Genomic DNA, 20,299 nt, shown 5'->3' with positions numbered 1-20,299 from the left:
AGTAGCCATCAGATGTTGGGTACATTGTGGTCATAAAGAGATGGACATGGTCAGCAACAATACTCAGGTAGGCTGTGGCGTTGCAACAATGCTCAATTGGTACCAAGGGGCCCAAAGAGTGCCAAGAAAATATTCCCCACACCATGACACCACCACCACCAGCCTGAACAGGCAGGATGGATCCATGCTTTCATGTTGTTGACTCCAAATTCTGACCCTACCATCCGAATGTCGCAGCAGAAATCGAGACTCATCAGACCAGGCAACATTTTTCCAATCTTCTACTGTCCAATTTCGATGAGTTTGTGCAAATTGTAGCCTCCGTTTCCTGTTCTTAGCTGAAAGGAGTGGTCTTCTGCTGCTGTAGCCCATCTGCCTCAAAGTTCGACGTACTGTGTGTTCAGAGATGCTCTTCTGCCTACCTTGGTTTTAACGGGTGGCGATTTGAGTCACTGTTGCCTTCCTATCAGCTCGAACCAGTCTGCCCATTCTCCTCTGACCTCTGGCATCAACAAGGCATTTCCGCCCACAGAACTGCCGCTCACTGGATGTTTTTTCTTTTTCGGACCATTCTCTGTAAACCCTAGAGATGGTTGTGCGTGAAAATCCCAGTAGATTAGCAGTTTCTGAAATACTCAGACCAGCCCTTCTGGCACCAACAACCATGCCACATTGAAAGGCACTCAAATCACCTTTCTTCCCCATACTGATGCTCGGTTTGAACTGCAGGAGATTGTCTTGACCATGTCTACATGCCTAAATGCACTGAGTTGCCGCCATGTGATTGGCTGATTAGAAATTAAGTGTTAACGAGCAGTTGGACAGGTGTACCTAATAAAGTGGCCGGTGAGTGTAATTAGTTCAAGGGAGTGTCCAGGGACGGGAGGGTTCCTAATCTACTCGCTGCTCTGTAAAATATGGGAGGTTGCCATCTCACATGGTACATTTTATAAAGGGTACAAAAATGTCACAGCTTGGGGGGGAAGCTTTTTTTGTCATAATATTTCTAATCTTTTTTTTTTTAGCAGGGCTGTTGAGTTGGAGTAGTGGATTCTGACTTGGAATAAAATGGACCGACTCTGATTCCATAAATATATAGTAAATTGTTACTATTATTTCATCCGAATTTGGGGAAATAATGCAATGTCCCATAAATGAATGTTTTGTTCCTGCTCTAAGGATGTAGACTTTGTTTATTCTCAGTAGATCAGAGGGGAAGGAATATCTGCACTTCTCTTACAACCAAAAATCTTCTGTGATGTAAATAGTTTTGTGTAAAAACTACAAAAGTGCTTAAGGAATGATACCCTTATTGGCTAACCAGAAAAATTACATTTGTTGCAAGCTTTCAGGACGCACAGGCCCCTTCATCAGGCGAGGATACAAATGAAGTACTGAGACAACAACACAACTTTTGAAAGATGTTACACTAAAATAATTAGTACATACAGAGAAACACAAGTCTCCGTACTTCATTTGTATCTTTGCCTGATGAAGGGGCCTGTGTGCCATGTAAGCTTGCAACACATACCTTTCTTGGCTAACCAGAAAAATTATATCATTCCTTAAGCACTTTTGTAGTTTTTACACAAAACTATTTACATCATAGAAGATTTTTGATTTTTTTTTTTCCTGGCTAAATTGGCACTTCTACACTTTCTCAACATAGATATGCTAGAGTGATCAGGAAAACTGGATTAAGCCAGAATTGTCCAATGTATGTTCTCTCTGTATACTGCTTTATATTTTAGTGTACTTCTCCTCTGAGTTCATGTTTGTAGAGGTTGGTTGATCTGATGGATTCAATACACTATACATAGAATATGAGGGGTAAACTTTTTTCTAACATCTCAAATTCAGTAATACAGAAACGCACACATGAAAAGGGAGAATAGGTATAGAAGCCAAGCCTTCATGTTCTCTAAGTTGCTTGACAAAGGGGGAGGTCCCCAAACATTACACTGCCTGATGGCTTGCTCATACACTAGCTCTTGATCCTAAAACTTCTCTGCCTACTCAGGTTTCATGGACTATTTATATTTCAGAGACTATTGCTTGAAAATGTTTGCCGACTTTGTGCCAGTTGTGCTACTGACCATGTATGTCTCTTCATGAGAAAGTAAAAGAATTTTAAAAGCATTATGCTTGGTCAGCATATTTTTTTTAATAGAATCCAGGCCTTCATATTATTTAGCACTGCTAGACTCTGAGCGAGCTGTTCCCAGAGAAAAGCGTGATATTGAAGGTTCAACCATTTATGAAAACTGTTTGAGGCAGTTCCTCTATACAGGCAGTCCCCAGGTTTCTGAAAAAATATTCATAGACAAACTAAACAAATTTGGTAAATTTTTTTTGTTGATAACCATTTTTTCCACATATTTTGTATAATTAAAATTTATTAAAGCTATAGTTCAGCGTTACAGAGTTTGCCAAATTGGTCCCTGTCCCCAATGGGGCTTACAATCTAATCAACCTACCAGTATGTTTTTGGACTTTTTTTTGTTCTACCTAAATAACTTGGTTATTGCATCATTAAAAAGCGATATTATTATAAATTTATCACTTAAACATGCCCCATGTACCGTATTTTTTGGACTATAAGACGCACTTTTTAGCAAGAAAAAAATCTTGCTAAAAAGTCCCTGCATCTTATAGTCCGGAGATCAGGAGGATCCAGCATCGCCAGACCCTCCTGACCGCTGTAAGGGAGATCGGGTGATGCCCTGACATAGAGCTGCACCCGATCTCCCAGAGAGGAGCCTCCCTACAGCTCTCACTTATGCCGGGTGCCTTACAGGACCTGTGATGATGTCAGAATCATGTGACTGATCACATGCTTCTTACATCATCACAGGTCTGATGATAATGCAGATTTCCAATTTTTAGTAAAACAATCACAGATTTACATTACTTTAGTAAAGATATTCTATTGAATTCCATACAGAAAGTCCAAAAGCAAAATTCCAGACAGAAAATGACTTGGCAACACTCAAGCTTTTTGACACTTTCCCAGACCACTCCATCACTGACCTATTGGATTTCCTAGCATAAAGCTGCAGCTAAAATGTTGGTCAGGCATCTTAGGTTACTTTAGCATTTTAAATAATTCAAATATCTTCTATGCCATATTCCTTTTGGCACAAAGAAAGTTACAGGTCAATGATAAAGGGTTTATCATCCGTAAATTAAATAAAATCAGGAAATTAAGAATTATGGCATTCAGTTACTGTAATGCTACCTAAACACAACTCTGTAGTTTCACCACAGGTCCGATACTGCCATGCTGTGCTGAGAACAGGGTAAGAAGAGGGGAATGGGGAAAGTGTGTGTGTGTGTGTGTGTGTATGTGTGTGTATCTGAATGGATGATGTAGTGCTGAGAGTGTGTGTATCTGAATGGATGATGCTGTGCTGAGTGTGTGTGTATCTGAATGGATGATGCTGTGCTGAGTGTGTGTGTATCTGAATGGATGATTCTGAGCGGAGTGTGTGTGTATCTGAATGGATGATGCAGAGCTGAGTGTGTGTGTATCTGAATGGATGATGCAGAGCTGAGTGTGTGTGTATCTGAATGGATGATGCAGAGCTGTGTGTGTAAATGTATATCTGTGTGTGCCTTGCTTTAGTGCGACCAACAGAGATATTTTAATTGGTGTCAAATATATTTTTCCTTTTTTTGGAAGCCTAAATCTGGGGTGCGTCTTATAGTCCGAAAAATGTCAGTTGGATTTGGGGCCCTGCTTTTTAGTTGTAAAGCATAAAAAAAGTACACAGATTTTTTTTTAAATACCTTGTATAGTATATCTGCAATAGTATTGACATGCAGTAAAAGACATTGGGGGTCATTTACTAAGGGCCCGATTCGCGTTTTCCCGACGTGTTACCCGAATATTTTTCATTTGCGGCGATTTTCCCTGTTTTGCCCTGAGATTTTGGCGCACGCGATCGGATTGTGGCGCATCGGCGCTGGCATGCACGCGATGGAAATCGGGGGACATGGCCGAACGAAAAGCCGACGGATTCTGAAAAAGCGCCGCATTTAAAAAAAAAAAAAAAAAAGTGTAGCTGGACTCACGCTTACCTTCACCCATGATGGCTCGGTGAACTCCAGTGCGTTCCGATGCTCTTCAGCGCAGCCACACCTGGTAGACGTCGGAGGAACTACCTTAGTGAATCCCAGCCGGACCCGAATCCACAGCAGAGAACGCGCCGCTAGATCGCGAATGGACCGGGTAAGTAAATCTGCCCCATTGTATTTTTACCACGGATCAGACGCTGTGAACATAAAAAAATAAACAATGTCCGAATTAAATTTCACCACAGACAAACCCTTTAAAGCCAATAGGCCACACATTATATGCATAAACAGCACCATTGCAAAGTGCAGCTTGTCTTGCAATTAGAAGCCCTGTTATGACCATGTTGAACTATTATTCTTGAAAGGTGGAAAGAATTTTTTTTTAAATGTTCTGTTCGTGAAGGTGTTAAAATGGTTGACAACAGAAATGTATTCATTCTGTAACCATTCAAATCCACAAAGGTCCTTGTTGTTAAATGCGGAGTGTTTGTCAAAAAATTCAATATATAGTAGAAAATTGGAGGACTTTAAAGTGGAAATATGGGAAGTCAAAGTGACCCATCTCACAAATGACTTGCATAAGCACCTAAAGGCTGTTTTAGAGCTGCTGACCTACTTTGGGCCTTCTTAAGAATACAATGATGGTGTGAATCGACCCAGATCTTTTAAGCGACTGTTAAAATGGCGTGAATTACCAGTTTATTTTTTGATTTTTTTTTTTTCATTATTTAACTGTGGAGATGGCATCTTAAGCATCTTAGAATATTGTATCCTACTGAAGTGAGCATATAAATTAGGAGAAACCCCCCATCATGAACTTACCAAATATTTGCTGAGAAAATTGTCCCGGAGCTAAAGCAATGAAAAACGTCCAAGGGCATGAAAAGTAGTTTGAAATACTATATAGAGGTGTTTTCTAGTTAAAGAGAACCCGTCATGCAAAATAACCCCCCTAAACTAAATATATTTTCATAAACTGCCATTAGAAAGCATTGCCTCTATCCCTTCATTGTCCCTCTACATGCCTGTAAACCTAAGCAATGAGGTCCTAAAGCTGTATGCAAATGACCTGTGAAATGTCCAATGAAGCATTAGCATATTCAAGCTGTCCACCTTATTCATGAGTGGGAGGCACAGCCACACCCCCAGTGCATGACTGACAGCCTGTATAATGATGTGCTTGCTGGTGGCCACGCCCCCTGCAGCCTGTGTGTGCATGTGTGTGTGTTTAGGAGAGATACAGCAGAACATGTCAGATTCATATGTAGCTGATGTCTGTGTCTCTCACCTGTATATTAGGAGGATGCAGCATGTCAGCAGATGCAGCACAGACACTAGCAATGCTTTACTTTACATTACACACAGACATGATCAGGGGGAGGAGAGGGGAGGGGTAACAGGGGTGACATCACTGCCTCTGACCATGTGACCAGCCTCATTTACATGATAAAAAATAGATGATTTTACAATGAATAATGTATGAAATAACTAGATAAAGGCTGGGATGGGATTCATGTGAGCTGCTCCAACAGGTAGTAGTGACAGGACAAGTGACACAGACCTCATGACAGGTGTCCTTTAAATTTCAGGATTGCTGTTCTATGTGCTACAGAACCAGAGAAGACAGGAGTTGGATATAGTTAGGAATAAGCACTTTATATACTTCTCCCATTTCCTACTTCCCATATTGTTGTTTCTATGAACCCCAGTTTTGCTGCCATTTCAAAGATGTAGGTGCTAGTGTCTGGTATTACATCCAAAATGCTAATTTATAAATGTACTATACATATAGGTCATTAATTGTTTCTCTAGAATTCCTTAAAAGTGAGACAACCAGCTGCAATTTCTCTAAATGGCCCAAGCTATATTTTCATTTTTTTCATATATATGAATATATAATTATAATATACACTGTATATTTACATTATGTATAAATAGATATAAAACAAGATCTTAAAAATGTAAAATAACAGATTTGGTGTGGGGTCATGGAGATTATGTACAGTATTCTTAAACGCCAAATGTTTAATTGTTGAGAATCAATATTAACAATGTCATTTCAGTTTACAATAAAATGATGATAATACCATGTGGATAAAGCACACTGTGCCTGGATTTTTGAGAGTAGTTATTGACGTTCATAAAATTGCACTGTTTTATATTGGTCTGATTGTAGTGTGACGATGAATTTATTATTTTGGGGTAAATTGTCTGTGATCTCCTGCATGGATGTCCTGGACAATTTCTTTATATGCTACTTGTATGGTATTTGCATCTTCTTCCAATTTGGTTGGATGTGCCATTATATCTTTTTGGTGTGATATGGGACCATGGCTGCTCTTACTTCTGGGTCCTGAAGAATGCTGACCTGTATGTCGCGTGTTCAACAAAGCCCAAACTGGATTGGACTCTTGTATAACAAAATTATTACATTAATTTTAGAAAGCACTTTTAATGTGCAGAAGTATTTAATCATACAAAATCTATATAAATTATGTAGCATTTAAGTAAAGCTGACATGTCCTTTATACCAGTGGCTCCAAACCACTTGACTGTGGCGCAAGACCGGGCCACGGAACACAGGTGTGCGTGGGTGGGGGCTATAGAGAAGGGAGGGGGTTATGGGTAAAAGGGCACTATAAAGTCGGGCTACAGAAAAGGAGGCAGCTGCAGGAAAGCGAGGAATTTTAGATGGGGCTGCATGAAATGAAAACATGAAAAATGAAAACCGCTATTATACAGCAATATATAGATATACTTTATTGTTGTTCCCTATGCCTGAAAAGTTCAGTTCATTTTGTGTGTCTCCAGCTTCCTAATTGATAAGGGCCTTCCTTATCTTTAGCCAACTTCATCATTACCACATGTTTGACAAGCTGACTGTGTGGATCACTGCAGAAAATTCCTGAGTGAGTGGGTTGAGAGAGACACTGGCTGTATGTGATTGACAGAAGAGAAATCGGCTCACCCTCCCTCATGAATTCTCTTCAGCAAGGGGAAGGGGAGGCATGACTGAGCAGCAAGGCCTTAAACATGCTGGATACAGCTCAGACTCACATGGGTTTATTTGCATAGATGGTGAGTTAACTGTACAAATGGACTGTGGAACTTTTCAGGAATGGGGGATAATTTATCTAGGGATGGTTGTACTACTGTATAATAGCAGTTTTCAAATATATGTTTAGTTAGTGTGGGTTAGTTTAAGTGAGACGTTCACTTTTAAATGAGAAATTGAAAAATACAAAATGTTCCTCCTGCAAAAGAAAAATGCTCTCAGAAAAGTTGGGATTTATAAACCAATATAAACAGAGCACCATACAGAATAAAATTGGATGTGTGGTTAATACGAAAACTGTATAATTTAATAATTTTTTTGCTGTAGATAATGGCAGTTATGGATTAAGTACAAGCCTGTTGGTAATATGATTCATTTTTTTAATGAAAATGTCATTGATTTGCTATTAAAAAAAAAAAAAAAAATTATATATATATATATATATTATTTTTTTTTCCCCCATAACTGGGACAGTTTTATAAACACTATAGTAAAGTATCCCATCTATACACTTCCTAAAAATAACTGCTGATCTGTAAAAATGAAAGGGAAGTTATTTTTTTTTCTTGAATTTATTGTGGAATATACAATATATTCTAGGTTGGTAGTAGCCACATTTTGCTTTGAATACTGCTTTGCACACTCTTGGCATTCTCTTGATGATCTTCAGGAGGTAGTCACCAGAAAAGGTTTTCACATCACTGGTTTGCCCTGTCAGGTTTAATAAGGAAAGAAAGCCCAAGAGTCACCTCTACTGCGGAGGATAAGTTCATCCGAGTCACCAGCCTCAGAAATCGCAGGTTAACAGCAGCTCAGATTAGAGACCAGGTCACTGCCACACAGAGTTCTAGCAGCAGACACATCTCTACAACTGTTAAAACGAGATTGTGTGCAGCAGAATTCATGGTAAAATAGCTGCTAGAAAGCACTGCTAAGGACAGGCAACAAGCAGAAGAGATTTTGGGCTAAAGAACACAAGTAATGTACATTAGACCAGGGGAAATCTGTGCTTTGGTCTGATGAGTCCAAATTTAAGATCTTTGATTCCAACCGCTGTGTTTTTGTGCGCCGCAAAAAGGTGAACGAATGGACTCTACATGGTTGGTTGTGTGGGTGCTTTGCTGGTGACACTGTTTTTCAAAATTCATGGTATACTGAACAAGCATGGTTGCTACAGCATCTTGCAGCAGATTGCGTTTTGCGTTTACTTGGACCATTGTTTATTTTTCAAAAGGACAATGACCCCCAAACACATCTCCAGGCTATGTAAGGGCTATTTGACCAAAAAGGAGAGTGTTGGGTGCTGCACCAGATGACCTGGTCTCCACAGTCACCAGACCTGAACCCAATCGAGATGGTTTGGGGTGAGCTGGACTGCAGATTGAAGGCAAAAGGGCCAACAAGTGCTAAGCATCTCTGGGAACTCCTTCAAGACTGTTGGAAAACCATTTCAGGTGACTACCTCTTGAAGCTCATCAAATGCCAAGAGTGTGCAAAGCAGTAATCAAAGCAAAAGGTGGCTCTTTTGAAGAACCTAGAATATGAGATATATTTCCAGTTGTTTCCCACTTTTTTAAGTATAATTCCACATGTGCTAATTCATAGTTTTGATGCCTTCAGTGTGAATCTACAATGTTTATAGTCATGAAAATAGAGAAAACCTTTTGAATGAGAAGGTGTGTTCAAACTTTTGGTCTGTAATGTACATGCATTTATTTATATGTTCTCTCCTAATGACAACTTATCTCCAAATGTATCACAATATCACAGGACTCCTAGTATAGAGGTGCTGGTTAGTAGCTCATGACCTCTACCTTTCGCCTACGATATGATTCTATTTAGAGACATCTGTTTTATTAATATTTATATCTTTGATATGTCCTCTGATAGGAAATCTAAAGTAAACCACAGTTATGAGTCATTTAGGCACAAGTGGCCTACATACAGATTCTAGCAATCACATTTCCGTCTCCTGGAGGGGGATTAAATGCGTTCACCACAGATAGTCTGTTCTCTTCAGTAGCTTCAGTGATTAAAGCTGATTAAATCTGATGCTTCTAGATTACATTTTCTTATATAGGTGGATTTACTAGACTTACACCCAAAGAACAATTAGAAGAAGTCAATTAAGGAGTAATCCTTATTTACCAATCCAGACTTCCCTTTATTCTGCTTCTTCCTAGATGATGATATCCTGCACTGACAAAATGTTACATTCCTTCTTTTACTTTAGTGTAAAATTCTGTGTGTAACAAGCTATAGCAGTTTGGAACCTAAATCTCAGTAATTGGGGTCTTCTTCATAGAAATGGGGCTGTGCATGTGTGTGGCTCTCTAATAAGTGTGTTGTGCTGTAAACATGGACCATATGACACATTTCCTGAACCAACAAGTAATTCTTACCAACCTATGAAACTGCAATCTCCAGTCTTACTTCAGGTCTACTAGGTCATAAAGAAATGATGCTCCAAATATGGGGAGTAGAGTAGAAATTGGGCTGGAACTAAGCCACTATAATACTGAGATCAAAGCTGTGTTACACTATTATATTTCATGGACCGCACACAAACATCTGATTTGGTGCCATCCTCTATGTTGCATATAAAAAAAGCCATGCAATATAAGAACAATTAGACACAAACATCTGTAGGGAAAGACTCATTGCCAAAAAAATAACATTAAAAATGCCCTAAGGTTAAAAAATTGTGCACAAACTCATAGCACATAATTATATCTCCGGTAGATGTGTAAATAATGGTATGTGAAGTCTGGCTCTTGCAGGCTACCTTTTATGTAGTGTGCCTCCTTACTAAGATATGGTTGAGTGCCAGACATGGTTTTTCAATGCACTAGTAAATGGACAGCATAGGGACTCAGTGTTTATAGCACCACAGCCTTGCAGCCCTGGGTCCTGGGTTCTAGTCTCATCCAGGTCAACATCTGCAAAGATTTTGTATGCTCTCTCCGTGTTTGAGTCGGTTTCCTCCCACACTCCAAAACGTACTGGTAGGTTGATTAGATTGTTTGCCCCCTAAGGACAGCGACTGATTTGGTGAGAAGGGGTTCACCATAAGACACACCATAAGACACAGCAAGTCGGGTTTATCACTGGAGCTCCAAACAGTGAGGAGATAGAGCGGCATGCCCGAAACGCCAGTTATTTCCCCGGCCACTGTTCCTGTGGCTACTAACTTGTTTTGTGGGAAAACCCCAGCTGTGTAATGGTAAGCTAATTCTTTATTGGTCCTCAAGCATCTGCCCATATAAGAAATAGGTCAATATTGTAAACAAGTAAATATAACACTTTGATCTTTCTGTACTTCTTATTGTATTCTCATCTCATTTATTCTACCTTTTTGATAGATATATCTCGAATCATTCAGCTGGATTTGGATTTGAAGTTCCAGACCAACATCAGGGAACTGTTTGAGGAATTTGATAACTTTCTACAAAACTCAGTCATTGGAATAGCACATGAAATGCAGCCTGTGTACAGGTACTGGATTGTTTCATTTCAACAAATTCTGTTGTTTTTGGCAAATATTTGTTTTATGTTAATGTTGGTAGTTTCATTGCTCACTCCTTCTGTTTATTGTACATTCATATCTTTTTTTAATATCCATTTATAGTTTACACTTTAGTAATGTTTAAAAAAAATCTATATATTTCACTTACCTGTGATTCTAAACCAAATCATAATGAAGTGCCCCTATCTGTTCTTTGCAATGTAGTCCAAATGTACATGTGACCATAAATCCTATGATGTCTGCATTCTTATGGTTCACATGCATTTTAAAGAGCATCTACGACATCCACACATGTGGGTCCCCTTCACAGATTCAGCAGCAATTGGAATTTTCTTTCTACTCCCCACCTCCCTGTGGTTGCTGAGATATAATTCTCGTTATCTGACCATTTCAATCTTCTACGCTGTCAGTGAAGAGGTGCTGGAGAGGAGGATGAAAAGTGTGCTTTGATAATCTTCTTTAAAACAATCCAATCAGCGGCAGACAGTGTCAGAGAAGCTGCTGTGTATGTGCACAGCCTGATCGCACTCTATACTCCTCTATCACACATCTGCTGCCGCAGTCTGCTCCCAGCTTCTATTTGCGTCACTCAGCACACAGAACACAACTTGAGAGTGCAGCAGCAGACAGTGTGATAGATAAGCATAGCAAGATGACATTGTCCAATCAGTGGCAGAGAAGATTATCATAGCACGCTCTCTCCCCTGCTGGAGCACCTCCTCTATAACAGGGGAGAGTAGTACAATGGTCAGATTCCAGGAGTGATATCTCGGCAACCATGGGGGCTAGAAAAAAAAACATTGTGTGAGGTGGTGAAAAGATTTCTTTTAATGTATAATCCATTTTAGAGAAATATGATCCATGCCGTATATTAGCAAGTTAACAGAATGGAAGTCAACATTTATTAATCATGCATTTGTTACATACACTCACCTTATTTTTAATGTTTTGTTTTGGTTGCATGTATTTGCATTAATAACATGACTTAGTGAATTAGCCCCATAGCATTTTATACTCATACATGGGCACTTTCCTCTGTTTGTACAGTGTTTTTTTTATACATGCACTTAATACATAGCAGCAGTTTGGTTAATATAGAAACTAAATTGGTAAATTCCCAATATTGCAATTTATTGTTTTAATTCATTCTTATATTGCTTTGTAAAAAGACGAATAGAAATTTCCAAGCACTGGGCTATCACATAGACAATCACATAGACAGTGAATGCAAGGGCCAAAGAGTGCTGTGATTGACACTTTCCAACACTCTATTAAAATGAAGCAGCAGGGCACATGCTGGATCTGCCACTTCATTAATTAGTGCCAATGTGAGCCCATTCCCCAGAGTCTGTTCTTATTACAAGAGATAGGGGGTCCCCAGCATTCTGACCCTCTTCGATCAGCTTGTTATCCCCTATGCCGTGGATAATGCATAACATGCAAATTTTGTGTAACCTCTTTAACCTTTTCGTGACCAAGGTCATTGGTACCTGAATATCCAAAATTCTGCAGTTCAGGGCTTAGAATGTTATTAGGAACCTACCATCAGATAGATATTTATAGATAGATAGATTCCTGATGGTAGGTTTCCTTTAACGGTGGATACCTCCAGTTATATGGCACCTAGCACAGTCATGGATTGACACCAAAATTTTAAGATATTTAAGGTGAGATGAACATCTCTAAAATTGCACCAGAACTGTGTGTTGCAGGTTCCATAGTTCAGAAGGTATAGTTTGTTCACAGGTTATGGGTAATTAGTATGTATATAGCTGTATGAAAATCTTAAGGGAGTTAACCTGTTTATCTCCAAGGATGTATCTTAAAGGGAACCTGTCACCACAGATCTCCCCCACTAACCACAAATAGTATCTATTAGTTGCGTGTAATCGCCTTTCAATGATGTCCTTGTGTTTATTACTGTTGGCACCATTCATTAAAAATAACTTTTATTCCACATCATTGCTCTCTGTAGATCCAGTCAAGGAGGTGGGGGAGCTCTGCCTTATACCTATAAAAAATGTTGTATCCCCATGATCGCACTGACCCAAAGAATGTAGAAGACATGTTATTTGGGAGCGCAGTGAAAGACGTAAAATCCAAGCCCACAAGAAAATGGTGCAATGTGGTTTTTCACCAATTTCACTGCATTTCGGATCTTTTCTGGCTTCCCAGTACAGGGCGTGGAATGTTAAATACTGTCACTAAGAAGTGCAATTTGAAAACAAGCCCTCATACAACTCTTTACTCAAAGGTGCGGAGTGAAAAATGAAAATGCAAAACAAGAAAGGGCTTGGTCGTTAAGGGGTTAAAGCCTCAGGATTGTGTAATGGGCTTCAGTGTATGACATCTGTCTTCCAATAATAAGGGAGCTCGTGGCGCTGTGTCTGATATGTCTGAGCCATTCTTGCCATCGATAGTGATGGACGTAGCCTATAATGCAACCATACAATGATGTCCCTGAGCAAACATGTCTACATTTCTATAAGATGATGTGTATACAGAGATGCAGTGTTATCTGTATTGTCATGTTGGCTCAGTTTTCATTAAAGCTGTTTTTTGTGTTAGGAAGTGAGTTTGTTTTTTAGGCTCTAGATCAGTGTATATTTGGACTGTTATCTGTCCTTAAATAGACTCTATTTTTCAGTTTGGAAGGGAATCTTTGTTTATAAATGATAAGGGTATGTTCACTTAGTTTTGGTACAGTTTCTATGCTAGGAAAAGCCTCCCAAAATAGGCTAATAATATATAGCAGTGATGGCTAACCTATGGCACTGGTGCCAGAGGTGGCACTCTGAGCCCTTTCTGTGGGCACTCAGGCCATCACCAGAGATGACTCCAGGTATATACTTGCAGTCCCAGACAGCCCAGGACTTGCTGTGCACAGAGCTATTTTAAAGTGACAGGACTACCTGGGACTATTTTCTGCTTTATTGGTGTCCTCAGGTGCTGGTATCAATGAAAACTGTGACAGAGAAGGGAGTATAAACCACAAATTAAATTTCTGTGTTGGCACTTTGCAATAAATAAGCGGGTCTATGTTGTAGTTTGGGCACTCGGTCTTTAAAAGGTTTGCCATCACTGATATATAGGGTACATCAATTAAAATTCACATCACAAAACCCAACAGCAAATTTTATTTTTAACTGTCTGAACTAACCCAAAAATATCATCTGGAATACCAGCAGTATTCCTGGAGTGCAGTACAGCACAACTGCAGACGTTCTGTGTACTCTGTATCGCTGTATCTATACATCTATTGTAACAACGAAAGGAAAGTTTTTAAGACTGGGGGCATTGTGCGCCAGTCTTCATTAGTATTGCACATGATTGTGTGGTTGAATTCTATACCAGGTCCTGCCTATAAAATTCATGCTACAGTTAATGGTATCATTTTCTGAACACTACACTGGAAACTAACTCCTACAAAAATGACATGGCCTCCAAAGACCAAATTGTCAATCTACGCTTGAAAAGCTAATAGTGCTCTTTTCCTCATCTGCCTTTATGTGTGTATACAGTGTTAAAAAAAAAAAAAAAGGTGCACTTGCCTTGCTCCAGTTTTCACATCACCCAGGTCTTCCTGTCTCGGACACTGAAGGTTTGGCCAGAGAAGCTCAGGTGTCCCAGCAGGGGCAGCACAGTGACTGGGGGACCTGGGTTCAAGTCCCAGGATCAACATCTGCAAAGAGTTTGTATGTTCTCTCCGTGTTTGTGTGGGTTTCCTCCGAATCCTCTGGTTTCCTCCCACTTTCCAAAACATACTGGTAGGTTTATTAGATTGTGAGCCCCATTGGGGATAGGGACCAATTTGGCAATCTCTGTGTAGAGCTGCGTAATCTGTGTGTGAGATAATAAATATATAATAATAATATATCATTAGAGTAGTCTTCCTATCATCTGATGAGGATGAGTTGTCAGTGCTGGAGACTGGAAAACCGGCGTGATAGATTCCTAGAAAACTCCCTTAACCCCCTAATGACCCATGACCCATATATATCCTCCATATATTGAAGATGCCTCTGTCTCTTCTGCATTAGGTGATGTGACCAGATCCTGTACTGAGGATCTCTGGTAACATATTCTTCTATCAGGCCTGGAGCCACAGCAGTGAAGCAACATGAAGAGGCTGCAGCTTCCGGCCCAGACATAGGGAAATGAGATGCAGATTTATCTGCAACAAGCTTTTTTTGAGGGATAAAAGTGCCGAGAGAGTCGGAGACTCTTGTAGAGGCATTAATGCGATCTCTGGCTGAGATAATCGCCCTGCTGAAGTAATTGGGAAGAGGCAATCCATTTGCCATTACAGCCAGGAGTCTCTATAAGACTCCCTGGTCTGTCTCTTAGCAGGATGTGTTAGGTCCTCAGTAAGATGCAGTACAGTATAAAGGGATTTTGGTTGTAGTGATCATTTTTAGCCCCAGGTGTTGTATATATTTTCCAGGAATGAATGGGCAGCAGCTGGTGGAAAGCAAAAATTACAAGTTTTCCAGAAATACACAATTTCAGTATGATGTGCCAAAATACGTATGTGTGTGCGCTGCGGGCAAATGCTGATTACCTAAATTCTCTCAATGGCATCATCCGGGAAACAAAATACTGGACATTGACATGGCATATTTGTAGTTAAAGCGGCAATATTTATTTTGCACCACATATAGCATTATTTTTTAATAGTAACTGTGGGATTAAAATGCGAAGTATCCCCTTTATAAATTCTTGAGCAGTGTAGCTTCCAAATTAGGATTGCTTGTTGATGGATGATAAAGGGGAGTTGGGTTTTTATTCAGTTCCTATGGGTTTCAGTGGTTCTGTACAGCCCCTTAGTCTGTGCTATTTACCATAAGCACCTACTCCAGTCCTTCATATATCGCAGGAATAACATACAACCCTCGCAGATACTTATATACAAAAAGACTTTACTAACAACATACATGTGACAAAGTAACTACATAAAATACATTACAAAATACATAGAGAACACAACTACACACAAACCTTCTTCTCCTGACCCCTCCTGGACACCCAGTAATGTGTATGTATATACAATATATTCTAACACTACAGAAGCTCCTGGATATACCCTGAAGCAGCAGTCACATCAAGTACTTGACCGTATACATGTACATATAGAGACTCATGCACAATAGCATCTATATATCTACTCCAATACACGTGAAGAACACAGATCCACGTGTGGATACGGCTACAGGTTGTACATGTAGTTACACTAATATATATATATATATATACTCACTGTAGACACTTAGTTATGTATATATGGTAAAACACATAACACCTGGAATAACTATAGATACACGTATAAAGTCTACTAAATTATAATAAGTACTATGTTATAATTACTCTTATAAAGTTATATACATACACCGAAAGCACACACACTATATAACCTGTTCCTTAAAGAGAACCCGTCAGGCAAAATAAATCTCCTAAACTAAATATATTTTCATAAACTGCCATTAGAAGGCATTGCCTCTATCCCTTCATTGTCTCTCTACATGCCTGTAAAGCTAAGCAATGAGGTCCTAAAGCTGTATGCAAATGACCTGTGAAATGTCCAATGAGTCATTAGCATATTCAAGCTGTCCAGCTTATTTATGAGTGGGAGGTACAGACACACCCCCAGTGCTTGACTGACAACCTGTGTAATGCTGTAAAGGCTGCTCCATGTGCTTGCTGCTGGCCACGCCCCCTGCAGCCTGTGTGTATAGGAGAGATACAACAGCTCCAGGATGCAGCCATGTTATAGCATAACATGTCAGGTACTTGTGTAGCTGATGTCTGTCTCTGTGTATTAGGAGGATGCAGCATGTCAGCAGATACACTAACTATGCTTTACTATATATTAAACACAGACATGAGGAGAGGGGGGGTTACAGGGTTGACATCACTGCCTTGACCATGTGACCAGGCTCATTTACATAATAAAGAAAAGATGATTTTACAATGATTAATGTATGAAATAACTAGATAAAGGCTGGGATGAGATCCTTGTGAGATGCTCCAACAGGTAGAGGCAACAGAAATAGTGACAGAGACCTGATGACAGGTGTCCTTTAAGTGCTGCTCATCCAGGTGGGGGTCAGGAAGCAAGAGACTGTTTTCTGGTTCTTCCACTTTAAATATCCCTATGTGTAGTCCCTGCCCAGCCCCCTATAACTCCACCCTAAGACCCTCTCAGGATAGCCCCCAATGTGTGTGCAGGGAATCTCACACCTGGTTCATGGTGGCTTCTTACTGTTCAAAGGCTTTTGAAATGTTAATGACCCAATGGCTTCAGTACACACTGACATCTCACCACAGAATATCAGTGACTGTGGTCAGTATATACTGTATCCATTTACACTATATGTAATATATATATATATATATTAATAGAGCAGAGGGTCCAGTTAGGAAGAATGTTCCCCGGTAACAATGGATTATTTTCTTTTTTCACTTTCAAGCCTATGCAATTGCCCACCAATGTGTAAGTCATATAATCTTCCCTAAAAATGCCAATAGTGATTTAGGGGTGAGCCACTTTATGTACATTTTTTTTGTTGGGGACATCATATTAAAGTGGTTGGCTGCTTTTCAATGAATCTCTTCCATTAGATATGTCTCTGCATGTAGATGTACCTGTCTTTCCATGTTCTCTCCATGCTGCCCTCTGCATATATACTAATGGTCCTCAAACATAAGAACACCTGACTACCTCTAAGAACAATCTCTAGTTACAAATCGCCCTCTGGATGTTGGTAATTTACTGTACTTTAGTCCTAGGCTACAATGATCAGGTGTAACAGTTATCAAAGGTGTCTGCAATTTAAATGTATTATTAATTTTGGTTCTTATGACAACTCAAAAGTTTTAAAATCCAATTGTCAAGAGACCAAAAAATTTTTTGGCTGGGGTAACAATTATAACCGAGTGTATTGTCAGATGTCCCTCCCTTCCCTGCCATCTCTAGGCCTTGGGGACGACAAACTTTGACAGCATTGGTTGTTAACACCCCGATCAGTGCTGGTTAGGTGAGTGGGTGTAAGGGGGTCAGTGTTTGCTGTATAATTGTGCTCACACCCGGAGTGTATGGGCTCTCTCCATACATCATTAATGGCAATTTGATGTAATATTATGTCACGTGCCATGAAGGGGTTTAGTATCTACATGTGCAAGTGAATATGTTAAATGTATGATATAGATTTTCTCTACAGTTAAACATGAACATGGATGTTATTTTGTGCGTGGATGATCTGTGATACACTTACACTTCTTCGTACAATACAGCATATTCATTTAACAGGACAAGGTTTTCAGCTCTGCTGTACTCAATGAAGCCAACAATGACACCAGAGCAGAATGTTCTAAGCTTCATGTACAAATAAGATGAGCATTGTCTCTCCATTTGCTACAAAACAGAATGCTTAGTTTTCACTGAAGTGGCTGAATTTTGCTGGGTCAAAGCCATTGAAAATGATTATGCTGATTATACAGAAAACGATTTGGCTTTGATTTACAAAATAAAATCTGTTCTGCTAGTCAAGATGTGATAGTGTGAGTGCCATGTAAGAGAAGAGCAATACATCCATTAGATCTTCATGTACTGAAGGGAAAGTTTCTTCTTCACCAGTGTTGGGACAGAAACCCCCGGTTTTACTATAGTGACAAACAGAGGTCGCATTAACGCCTCACCATGCGTCATAGACGCGTGATGAGGCGCCATTACCCCCCAAAATAATTGCCATGCGTAAAGTGATCCCGACTTAAGAACAAGGCCGGATGTGTGCAGTGTGCTGTGTGTGCGCGCAGTGTGCGTGCGCTGTGTGAGGGTGCGCTGTGCTGTGCATTACCGAAATTTTCGCACTCCTCCTCGGGTAAAAATACTCCTCAAAAATGGTGAGAGGAGTATTTTTACCCTTCCGGAAAAATGTTAGTGCGGCCTCTGGTGACAAACTTTCCTTCCCATCTGTGTTCATTTATTAATGGTGATATGAAGAATGTATTTTTAATAAGAGTTAAACATTTTTTAAAGGGGTAAAACAGAAAAAATCAGTCTAGTTCAATCACAGGTCAGTTTGTATGATAATGTGTCATTTAACTTGCACAATGAAAGCTATAAAATAAAGCTTGTTACAAAATTTTTATATCGCAGAATTTGGATTTTTTTTCCCCATGCTTTCCAGGACTTTGCATGGAATATTAAAAGGTTCCAAATAGGAACGATGTGCATTTGTCACAGCCTCCAGCCAGTATATAGCTTGCCAGTCCTCTTCCCCTGGTATATAGCCTTCCAGCCCATGATCTCTAGTATATAACTAGCCAGCCCCCTGTCCCCCTGTATATAGCCAGCAGGAACTGTTCCCAGTATATAGCCAGCCTGCCCGCAGTACTGTATACGGCAAGTCAGCCAATCCCCCAGTATACAGCCAGCTAGGCCTTGGCCCCAGTATATAGTCAGCAGTCCCTGCCCCCAGTAATGAGCCTGCCAGTTCCCTGGCCAAGGTATGCAAGCGGCTGACATCATATTCTGTGTGACGGCAGCATGCAGGGACAGGGAGCCGGAGCTTTGCTGGAGAAAAACCTTCTTGGGTTGGTGAGTACAGTGTTTTTTTTTATAGACTCTAGTATAAGCTGAGTTAGGTTTTTTTCAGCATATTTTTTGTGCTGAGAACTCCGCTTATACTCGAGTATATATGGTATGCTTTATTATCTGAATTTATTGAATTAATATTGGCAACACGTTCCCTTTAAGGCCGTGGTCACACGTTCCGCTAGTGTTGCGTTCATAACAAAACTGTAGTGCAGGGGGGCAGGCCTCGCCCTGATGGCATGTGTGTTTCCAGGGAAAAGCATGTGATCGGTAACCAGACCCCCTTGTCTTGTATTGTTTTTTTACGCCCTGGTGCTCAAAGGGGTTATAGTACGATCCTGCGGGAAGATACTTCCTACACCAGGACATTCTATGACGCCCAGCTTCTGACACTGGCTCACAAACAGAGCCGGAACCAGAAACAGACGATATAATATGATATAATTTATCTTTATTCTTTGGTTCACTACAATTACGGTGATAGCTCATTTTTTTTCTTTGCCAATTTTACTGAGCAAAACCAATATTGGAGAAAATTAGTGTTTTTTTTTTTTTTTTGTATCTGTAACGTTTTAGAGGCATAGCTTCTGTATTTTTCTGTTGGCAGATGTGGTTTCGGGCTTATTTTTTACAAAAAGAGTTGTTCTTTTCATTCCTATTATTTTAGGGCATGTGACTTTTTTTTTTTTGATCGCTTTTTAGAAAATTTTTATTAGGGTATGTGATGAAAAAAATTATTTTCTTTATGCCGTTCACCATGCAGGTTCATTATTTCTTTAGATTTATTGTGCAGATTGATACAGACAGGTTGATACCAAAGATGTACGTTTTTTTGTGTTTTATATATTGTATTCGATTTTTATATGATACTGGGGTGATTAGGGGCCCTTTTTTTAATTATAATAATTATATTATAATTATATATTTAACTATATTAATTTTTTTCCACCCTTTAGCTTGAACAAGTGTGCGAGCCCAGTGTATAATGTAAGTAAATAAGCATGCTCAGTTACAGCCGGGCACTGCCAGGAGGCAGAACCTAGCGAAG

The 20,299-nt window shown here is 39.7% G+C and overlaps 1 protein-coding gene across 1 annotated transcript in view; it reads left to right on the top strand.

Moving 5' to 3' along the window:
- The window catches only part of XXYLT1 (xyloside xylosyltransferase 1), a 124,942-nt gene that overhangs the window by 51,217 nt on the left and 53,426 nt on the right, over positions 1 to 20,299 (top strand). Inside the window, exon 3 of the mRNA XM_072142648.1 lies at positions 10,495 to 10,627. Within this exon, the coding sequence (XP_071998749.1) occupies positions 10,495 to 10,627 (133 nt within the window). The remainder of the gene's footprint in view (positions 1 to 10,494; positions 10,628 to 20,299) is intronic.

The sequence above is a fragment of the Engystomops pustulosus genome, chromosome 3 (assembly GCF_040894005.1).
Source record: "Engystomops pustulosus chromosome 3, aEngPut4.maternal, whole genome shotgun sequence".
Classification (NCBI taxonomy): Eukaryota; Metazoa; Chordata; class Amphibia; order Anura; family Leptodactylidae; genus Engystomops; species Engystomops pustulosus.
This window is presented reverse-complemented; position numbering and strand designations above follow the sequence as displayed.